General features: G+C 34.4%; 1 protein-coding gene across 1 annotated transcript in view; it reads left to right on the top strand.

The window, feature by feature from the left end:
* TTC37 (tetratricopeptide repeat domain 37) overlaps nucleotides 1-10940 on the top strand; it is a 93860-nt gene that overhangs the window by 56715 nt on the left and 26205 nt on the right. The window contains exons 33-37 of the mRNA XM_011944277.1: nucleotides 1512-1733; nucleotides 2604-2676; nucleotides 5068-5121; nucleotides 5348-5456; nucleotides 8751-8879. Of these exons, the coding sequence (XP_011799667.1) occupies nucleotides 1512-1733; nucleotides 2604-2676; nucleotides 5068-5121; nucleotides 5348-5456; nucleotides 8751-8879 (587 nt within the window). The remainder of the gene's footprint in view (nucleotides 1-1511; nucleotides 1734-2603; nucleotides 2677-5067; nucleotides 5122-5347; nucleotides 5457-8750; nucleotides 8880-10940) is intronic.

Below are 10940 nucleotides of genomic sequence, written 5' to 3'. Positions count from 1 at the left end.
CTGGGATTACAGGCTTGAGCCACCGCGCCCGGCCAATAATTCTTATAAGTTTGATTGTTAGTGGAGAGCTAAGATTTTCTTTATTCAAATTAACTGGGATTCCTAAACATTAATAGATTTTCCTCCATAAGGCTAAGTCAGATATTATAGTTGAAAGAGGAAAAAAAATGCTAGATGTTTACATGTAAAATGTAAATTCTCCTTAAATTATAAAAATACTCATTTGGAGTATAGTGGATATAGAGACAATTTGTACTTATTATGTAAAGTGCTGGTTTCAATACCATAGAGCAAATAGGACAAAGCTTTTTCGGAATGATAAAAATCATATTTTAATTGAAGAGTTTTTTTATTATTTATAACTTCTAATATTTTATTGGAACTCAACATTTTAGCAAAATTGTGCAGATTACTTACCTAGAACTGAAACTCAAAGAAGCTAATTTATATTTGTTTCTAAAACTTAATGTGTTAGTTCTCACACTGCTATAAGAAATACCTGAGACTGGGTAATTTACAGAGAAAAGAGGTTTAATTGGCTCAAGGTTCTGCAGACTGTACAGGAAGCATGGCAGCATTGCTTCTGGGGTGGCCTCAGGAAACTTATAATCATGACAGGAAGTGAAGGGGAAGCGGGCATGTTTTATGTGGCCAGAGCAGGAGGAAGAGAGAGGGAGGCGCTGCACACTTTTAAACAACCAGATCACGTGAGAATTCACTATACAGTACTAAATGAAGATGGTGCTAAACCATTCATGAGAACTCTGCCTCATGATCCAATCACCTCCCACTAGGCCCACTGCCAACACTGGGGATTACAATTCAACATGGGATTTGGGCAGGGACACAGATCCAAACCATATCACTTAGATATAATGACCAGAAAATAAGTTTAGCTTTTGTTGCTCAGTGAAAAGTCATTGATGCTTTTAACTGCTTCAATCAGGGAAATTGCTATCTCTGATTTTGCTTTTATATTAATAAAAGAAATTTGATATTAATAAAAGAAATTTATATTAATAAAAGAAATATAAAAGAAATTTGCTTTTATATTAATCTTAAAGTTGAGTTTAGTTTGGTGAATCTTTACATAAATTGCTTTTTATACTAAATAATGTTTTAATAGTTACAGATAAAGACTACTGTAGTCATAGGCCGAGCGCGGTGGCTCCCGTCTGTAATCCCAGCACTTTGGGAGGCCCAGACGGGCGGATCACGAGGTCAGGAGATCGAGACCATCTGGCTTACACAGTGAAACCCTGTCTCCATTAAAAATACAAAAAATTAGCTGGGTGTGGTGGCGGGTGCCTGTAGTCCCAGCTACTCTGGAGGCTGAGGCGGGAGAATGGCGTGAACCCGGGAGGCGGAGCTTGCAGTGAGCCGAGATAGCGCCGCTGCACTCCAGCCTGGGGGACAGAGCAAAACTCTGTCTCAAACAAACAAACAAACAAAAAAGAAACGAACAACTACTCTAGTCATAACTAATAGGTAATTTTAAAATATATTTACAGCTCTATCTTAAAGGAACCAACCACAGAAAGCCTTCAAGCCCTGTGTGCTCTAGGGTTGGCAATGCAGGATGCTACACTGTCAAAAGCAGCACTTAATGAGTTACTGAAGCACACCAAACACAAAGACAGTAATTATCAGAGGTGCCTTCTTACATCAGCGATTTATGCACTCCAAGGTCGCAGTGTGGCAGTGCAAAAACAAGTATCTAAAGCTGTTCACAGGTAAATTCTGTATTTGCGAACTTGGAACCTAATTATACTTGATATCATTGCAATTGACATTTGGACTTTATTAATACTGTAAAATAAGGTAAGAATATACATTTGAAAACCACACCCTGGTTTCATGCAATTTTACACAGGACCTGACTATATATATTATTTTACCTATAAGGATTGTGTTTTTTAAATTCAATTGATAAGTTTGGCCCTTAGTCAGGTTAAGGCCCAAACTTTGTTTTGCTATTAAAGCTTTTAATTCCCAAGTTTGTAATATTCTTAGTCTGTTGTCTGGTACTGTCTAGATTGATGGTTTTAGTAATTTTCAGCGATTTAAAGATTCATTAATTTCTTCAAAATTTGAAAAAAGGAAAGCTGTCATTAGCAGCAGTGGTTAATTATTTTATTTTTAGCAGTAAAGTGTCGTGTCTGTAGTCTCTTTTCCTTTCAGAGTTCATTTTTATTAACAATCTGTGCTGATTTTTTTGAAATTATTTTAATATAAAGCTTATTCCTTATGTCATTTTTATTAGTAGTCATCTTCCTGCCATGCAGGTTTACTTATCCTATAATTTTTAATCTCTTTGTGTTTGAATGCAGTGTGTTAAATTTCCTTAACTTTTCTTAATTACCTCATGACTTTATAAACATCAATTGTTGATGTTTTTCTTCTTATTTTCATAAAGACTGTTGGTGTATATAAGTGATATAAAGTATGTTTTCTAAAAATGCTTTCAACCAAACATGCACAATTAATATGAACTTGTTTTAGATGTCTAAAAGGTTTTAAACTTAATACATTGTTGATTGCTTGTACATTTTGTGGTTAAAGTAACTTGTCCCTAAGCCTGCTACTTTTGATGATCTCTTTAGCAACCCTGGTGACCCTGCTGTTTGGTCTCTGTTGTCTCGAGTTGTTGCACAGTATGCTCAACGAAATGCAAAGGTAAAGTAATGTTTCAAATTCTAGCAAAAAGATAAAATAACTTGTGATGCGGTAAATATGATAATTTTAAACTATGACATTATTCTTCTGAAAGATAATTTATACAATGAAGAAAGTTCTGTTATTAGCTAAATTTTCAATTAGTCATTCAACGAAACTAGACTGAGTTTTCTCCATGTATCATTGCACTGTTCTAGATGTTGTGGGAGCTACAAAGAAGTAGGAGGATCTTTTTGAACACATACAGATTATGTTAATGATATGTGATAAAATAATGTAACACTGCCAATAGTAAGCATTAGCTCTGTGTTTTTGAATCCCAAAAGATAATTTTATTTAAAATCATCTTAAAGATAAGGCAGTAAGAACTAGAACACTGCTAATATACAAGTATATAATTATAGATATGAAGTCATTGACATTCTATAAAGGATTATACGCTACGTTTTAGTTTGTAACAGCCAGATATTTTCAGGAGTCTGTATTCTTCTATTAACTTCTGTGGTTAATATATCCTCTCATAGTTCACTTCACAAGTTGGTAAACATAATGGTAATAGCTAATGTTTTCAACAACTTACCATGACTAATAATTCCAGTATCTGAAATCTACAAGGCCTACACACTTGTTTGATGTCTGTGAGTCTTGTTTGTTATTCCTACTGAATTTCATTCTTGGTGGCTTTGTTTCTTTGTTTACCCAGTTGTGTGTACTTGAAAATTATTTCTAGGAATAATTTGAGGCCTAGAATTAAGGTACCTTTCTACAGAAATAATTTGTACTTGCTTCTGCTTGGTGCTTGGGAGGTCCACCAATCTGGGACTATGTTATACAAAGTTTAGAACTTGGGGTGTTTGGACCAAGCAGGCTACTTTGTGCCTGGGTTGCTAGTTCCTGAGACCTGGCTTAATTCTGATTCACCTTGAATCTTAGGGTGTGGCCTGTTAGGGTCTCAGCTTATTCTGATGTAGGTCTCCTCTATACTCACCTCCTTGTGTTAACCTGGGCCTTAATTTTTGTCCTACTAGCCCATGCATCCTTCAGGCTTAAAATTAAAATTTGTTAGTATTTGAGCCAGGCACGGTGGCTCATGGCTGTAATCCCAGCACTTTGGAAGGCCGAGGAGGGTGGATTACCTGAGGTCAGGAGTTCATGACCAGCCTGGCTAACATGGTGAAACCCTCTCTCTACTAAAAATACAAACATTAGCTGGCCATGGTGGCATACACCTGTAGTCCCAGCTACTTGGGAGGCTGAGGCAGAATAATCACTTGAACCCCGGAAGGCGGAGGTTGCAGTGAGCTGAGATTGTACCTCTGCACTCCAGCCTGGGCGACAGAGCAAGACTCCATCTAAAAAAAAAAAAAAATGAAAAAAGAAAAAAAAAGAAAAGAAATTGTTAGCATTTGCAAATGGCAGAAGCGGCTTCCCTGCTCACTTGTCTCTCTGAATTCCAGTTTTCCCTTTCAATTTTGACCTGGTAAGTCCTTAATATCTTGTCAGTCTTTCAGTACTTTTAAGAATATGTTTTTAAACTCTTTTATCTCAGCGCTTTTCAAACTTTAATGTGCAACTGAAGCCACCTGGTGATCTTTTGAAAATGCAGATTCTAATTCTGTAGACCTGAGACGGGACCCAATATTCTGCACATCTAACAACCTCTTAGAGAGTGTGGACACTGCGGATGCACAAGCTGCAGTTTGAGCAGCAGGGTTTTGTTTCACATTTTTCATTATTTTTAATGAATGAGTTGGCTCAAAGGACCTGGAAGACCACTGTTATTCAACTCCAAAATTACCTGAATGAAGCGCTTTATTTTGTGTCAGCTATCAGCATTTTTATAATCTCAACAACCATATGAAGTAGCTGCAATTATTTAAAGTTATAGATTTCAAATTGATCTAATGAAAACCCTGTGATGCTACATGTATTTTTCTTATTTTTAGTATTGAGTTGATTATTGAAGCAATGATGAGCTTCATGGTGCCTTGAACTTTATTTATTTTACTGGAGTATGTAAGTTTTGAAAATACTATGTATTTTCATATAGTAAGCCATGTTAATTTATCTTTGTGATCTTTCTCAGTCTTTATAATCTTTTATATTATTAGAAAATGTATACATTTGGTTGGTAAAATTACGTAACTTTTGAGCCTATAAACGAATATTTTGAAAGAAGAGTTGGTCACAGTAGAAAAGATTTCCTTTCACAAGATTATTAGTCTTTTCAAACAGTAATAATAAATTGATACTTTTAAGAAGGTTAGGAGTTGTGAAAGTGGTAAAACTGAACCTTTCCAGTGATTTAGTGGAAAGGCCTTATCAATCTTAAATTTACTTTTTCATGAAAGTTTTTGCATTTGTATGAATCATCAATATTTTCTGTTCTAGGGAGGTGTTGTAGCAGGAAATGTGGCTCATATTCTGGACTCAAATCACAGAAAGGTTAGTTTGTCCTAGTACAAAGGAAATGTTGAATTTATTAAATAATGCTGATGAAGGAATAATAGTTTTCATAGCCTTAGTGATTATATCATATCAAATAGAGCCTTTTAGTCAGTTTCATAGCCTTAGTGATTATATCATATCAAATAGAGCCTTTTAGTCAGTTTGAAAGAGAGGGAGCTATAAGGAAAATTGGCTAACATACTTCTTTTCTCTTATGTCGAAGGCGTTACTGTACACTGCAGTAAATCAGTTGGCTATGGGAAGCAGTTCAGGAGAAGATGAAAAAAATATTGCACTAAAGACCATTCAGAAGGCAGCTCTCCTTTCTCCAGGTGCGTATAATATCCATTTCATTAATTCCAATTTTTTTTTCTAAATACATATTTTGTAAGTGGGGGAAAAATCTTGCACACAATATATATTTTATTGGCATTGTTTATACCAGACAAAAATGTGCATAGTTTAGATCTTCTACAACAGGAGTTTGAGTGATTAAAGTATTTTGTACTATGTAAGTGTTTAATACAATATATAATGCTATCAGAAATGACTTTTTAAATTGATGCATTATAGATTCACATAGTTTCAAGGTGCATGTGATAATTCAGTACATTTATATTCTTGAATTTGGATTCTATCAATCTTGCATTTATTTGTGATTTATAGGAGCAAAGTTTATATTTCCATGAAATAAGTCAAAGGGGAATTTTAAGAAAATATTTCAAGATTTTGCATATCATTTGATTATCTGCTTTTGGCTACTGATAATTAAGAGAACATCAATTATCGAAATAGGCCTAAAGGAATGTCTGCTTAATGATACTTTATTATTACCTGTTACTGAAAATCTGAACTATACATGTATTTTCAAGAAACAGTTTCATTTCCATTTTGCGTCAATATGGTTTAAAGAGTTTCACCTATAGTTGCTAAATTATTTAACATACACATTTAGATATTTTTATGTGTAGTTAGATTCTTGAAGGATGGGGATGTATCTTGTGTGGTAACTTACAAATGCCACAGTTATGGCCTCACCTGAGCTAACTGTGTCATATATAGGCTGTTGATCACAAAGGTACTGAGGAATGTTACTTAAGCGTGTTCCATCACTACTACTGGAAAAATGCCGTAGAAGACTGGAATGTCTAGCAGTATAGGGTTATAAGGTATATTTTTACATAATACAGTATTTTAAATATGAAATAATGCATGAAATTTATTCTCCTTTAACTCTTCAGATGTGTTAGATCAGAATGCTATTGCTTTTGGCTAAGCACTGTTGGGAAAGAAATTATACCAAGAACAAGTTCAGTGTTACCCTTGACAATAAATTGTAAAGACTCTCATTAAGTTGCAAAATATCTAACATTTCAGGGATTATTTTGTAAACTAAGCAAAAAAATCAATATTCTGTTGTTTATCTTTTCCTTCATTTTGACATAGAAATAAAAAGACTAAACACTTTGATTTGTCTATGTTATATACATATTGGTAGGTTTTTTATTTTTGGAGTTCTTAAGCAGATATTAGATAAACTTACTCTCAGTAATTCTTATTGTGGATCCAGAATGATAAAAGAGCTATTACCCTTTGACTGTGTAAGGACAAAAACTTTAGAAAGGTGAGATTGCCCAGATTAGGTCCTCTCTAATGATCTCTGATGTTCCCGGATTATCTGGATAAATACATACTCAAGGAAGCAGAGACATCACACAAGATGCTAGAACAGTGACTTAGTGGCAAAGATGAGTGCCTGTTTGAGACTTGTCCTTAGAGTCCAATGAAAATGAATATAACTGTCGTTGTGTGTAGTGGCTGTACACCTAGTCCTTGTAGATCTTTAGATGAACAAAGCACAGTTTTGATAGATGTTATTCCAGGGAGACTTGTCAGGAATTTAAAGATAATTCCGAGAATTTAGAACTGAATGGAAAAAAATCCAATTTCTGCTAGATCAGTGCTTCTGTGATACTAAGAGGTATTTTTAGCAAGCTGTATTTTAAAATTTTGGGGTTTGTAGTTTATATATTATCTTAGAGTCACTCTATTTTATAGGAAATTTGGTTTGCTGGTCGTCTGTGGAAGAGTTCATGGGAACAGTAATTATTTTGTGTTGTGATAGAGGGAAATTGCTGCCAGCTATTGTCCATTCTCCAATCAGAAATCCAAACTATACAATACTGTAAGATCCCTAAAGGGGCTATCCCTTTAATCTTAGGATTAAGTTAATATTCAGAGATTGAGTCCACTTCAATTGGAATCATAGAATTTAAGACCCTATGGCACCTCAGCTATTATCTAGTTTAGTTGTCTTGTTTTACAAGAAAATGAATCCTAAAGGAAGAACTGCCACGCATTAATTAGTGGCATGGCTAGACCTGAAACCCACGTCTAAGGCTGTCATGTGCCTTTATTTATATAGTAATCAGATTTTATCATAAATTCTAGGAAATAGTCCCCATTTGTGTATTCTGGAATTTGATTATGTCTGTGCTACTTAAAATAAGGTAGTCATTATTTGGAGTGGAAATTGTTTCATTATATGGAGGTATGTATTTAACTTTTTGTAAAAGTATTTGATCTGCATAAGATTTTAATGATTCTTGTAATTTTGTTGATTTTTGTACTTTTAGCAGTAATACTGGTCACCTATAACTGAAGTAGATATATATTTCAGATATTTGATAAGAAACATATTGGGTGGGGTGGTCAGATAAGAAAAAATAGAAAACTAAAGCTAAAAAGTATGATCAAGTGACTATATTGTTAACCAGCACCCCCTTGTGAGATTTTGAAAGCATTCATTTGTTTTTTAAGAGTAACAGGACTAAAATATTAACTTGTTGAAGTAAAGGGCAAAATAAGATTTATAAAAATAAATGACCAAACAAATGAAAAGAAAAAAAACCTTCTAAATTCCAAATCCCCTTCACGTTTCTTTTTTTCACAACTTTCTTAAAAAGAGAAGTCTTTATGCATAATCTTTTCTATGCATAGAAAGTTACCTTCCAACTCACTGCTGTTGGACTTTTCTCCTTTTCCCTCCCCTGAAGCTGCTGTGAAGGGTGAAGGAAAGAAGGAAAGATCAAATGAATGAAGGATATATAGTCATATAAATGCTTCACCTGGAATGATGCAGTTACTTTCATGCTTGCCTGTTAGAATATAATTAAAATCTTGAGTCTTTCCTTTGGCTTGAACTTTTCTTAAGAACTGAAAAATTGTGTTATCTTCCTTGTCCTAGGACTGAGTCTTTAAAACAGCAACTACTAAGTGACGAAGATGAGTGAGACTTATCCTTGGTGTTCAGTGCAAGTGAATCTAATTGCCCTTTCCACAGTAATACAGCACTCTAGGCAGCTGAGCTAACCAGCCATGGAAGAAGAACTTAATAGGATGCTTCTCATCCTCTGATATGTTTGGAAAAATTGGCAAATCTTGAAAGATGAATGTAGCAATGTGTCTCTGAAAACAAGTGCAATTTAATTTTCCTTTGAGAACGTGAAATTTTTTTTTAGATACAATTTTTTTTTAACTTGTAAACTCTTAATCTCATCTTTGATAGTTTTTAAGCAACATATTGATTTTAACAAGACTTATCACTGTGTATTTCCTGTTTTTAGGTGATCCTGCTGTCTGGGCTGGGCTAATGGCAGCCTGTCATGCTGATGATAAACTGGCCTTAGTGAACAAGACTCAGCCAAAGAGGATAGATTTATACTTGGCACTGTTATCTGCTATTTCTGCTTCAAGTAAGTTTTAAAAAGCTTCTTTATACATGATTTAATTCAGATTTCTTGAATGGTTAAATCCGGAATACAAACAGCTTCAGCACATATTGTTATAAAAAATACATTCATTAGGCTGGGTGCGGTGGCTCATGCCTGTAATCCCAGCACTTTGGGAAGCCGAGGCAGGTGATCATGAGGTCAGGAGATCGAGACCATCTTGCCTAACACAGTGAAACCCCGTCTCTACTAAAAAATACAAAAAATTAGCTGGGCATGGTGGTGGGCGCCTGTAGTCCCAGGTACTCTGGAGACTGAGGCAGGAGAATGGCGTGAACCTGGGAGGTGGAGCTTGCAGTGAGCCGAGATCGCACCACTGCACTCCAGCCTGGGCGACAGAGCAAGACTCCGTCTAAAAATATATATATATATATATATATATATTCATTAAAAATCCATAGTATAATATTTATACAAAAATGTGATAAGCGTATGTATTTTCTCTTCCAGATAGCTTAAAAAGCCCAATAGGTTCTGTTAGCTGAAATCTTTCTTTTGTAGCATTTACTTGCTTTGAGACTTTACCAGCATTTTAGGATAGAGGTGACCTGGAAAGAGTCCTTTACTGAAACCTGCATTGAAATTGTCCCGTGATTCCTCCTGGGAATGTTGGTCAGAATAAGCTGTTAATCTAATCAGATTTAGTTAACATTGTATTGTAAATCTATAAATTTCTTCACTGAAAAGTGACATAGATTAACCTACTTAAATTAATAAATAGATTAGTCTGCTTTTGTCTTGGGACATTAACTTTTCACTGAATTAATTTTAGGTTATTAATCATTTTTTAGTAAATGTTAAGCATCATTACTGCCAGTCTTTTGACTACTAGGGCAAATTAAGAAAAGTAGGCTTTTGTTTAATGGTATTAGATTATATAAGATTGAAATATTTTAATAAAATGAATTTATTAAGTGGTAAATCAGAAATACCTATAACATAGTTATTTTTAAGCCATACTCTTCAGATTAAAAGAAAGAACTACCTATTTTTATTTTTTATCCACATTGATAATCTCTGTCTTTCATTGGTATGTTTAGACTATAGGTGTTTGAAGTGTTTGTTGATATAATTGGTTTAGTATCTATCATACATTTTACCATTTTCTATTTGTTGCCCTTGTTCTTTGTTTCTATTTTTGTCCAACTGTTTTTCTGTGTTTTGTAGTTTTAATTGTGCATTTTATTTGATACTATTTTCTCTTCTTTGTTAGCATGTCAGTCATATTTCCTTTTTTACTTTTCTTTTTTACTGGTTACCCTTTTTTACTGGTTGCAATATACATTTACAATTAATCCAACTCCATTTTCAACTAACACTGTACTGCTTTATGGATAGTGCAAGTCCTTAGAGTAAAACAATCCTAGTTATTGTCCTTTATGTCATTGCTCTTTTGCTTGCACGTAAGCATACGAGTCTATGTACATCCATACACACATAAGCACACATAATCAAATACGTTGTTGCTATCATTATTTTAGTTTTTTTTTTTTTTTAAGAGATGAAGTCTTGCTGTGTTGCCCAGACTGGCCTCAAACTCCTGGGCTCAAGTAATACTCCTGCCTGAGCCTTCCAAGTCATAGGTACAAGTCATCATGCCAAACTAATTTTTTTGTTTTAGAAATGAGGTGTTGCTATGTTGCCCAGGCTGGTCTCAAACTCCTAGGCTCAAGCAATCCTCCTGTTTTGGCCTCCTAAAGTATTGGGATTACAGGTGTGAGCCACCACATCCAGCCTAGATGTGTCTTAATAAGTGAGACTAGTTTCTTGTAGGCAGCATATATTAGGTAATTTTTTAATCCATTCAGCCAATCTATATATTTTCAATGGAAAATTCATTTACATTCAAGGTTATCATTGATGTGTGATGCCTTATTTCTGTTGTTTAATTAGTTTTTTTTGTATATGCTTTATTTCTTTCTCTCTCTATTGTATGTTATTGTATTTTGGTGGTTTTTCTGTAGTGGTACCATTTGTGTCCTTTCTCTTCCTCATTTGTATGTTTGCTTTACCAGTGAGTTTTTA

The sequence above is a fragment of the Colobus angolensis genome, unplaced genomic scaffold, assembly GCF_000951035.1.
Source record: "Colobus angolensis palliatus isolate OR3802 unplaced genomic scaffold, Cang.pa_1.0 Scaffold23, whole genome shotgun sequence".
NCBI lineage: Eukaryota > Metazoa > Chordata > Mammalia > Primates > Cercopithecidae > Colobus > Colobus angolensis.
The sequence above is the reverse complement of the archived record's forward strand: the minus strand, read 5'-3'. Positions and strand labels throughout refer to the sequence as shown.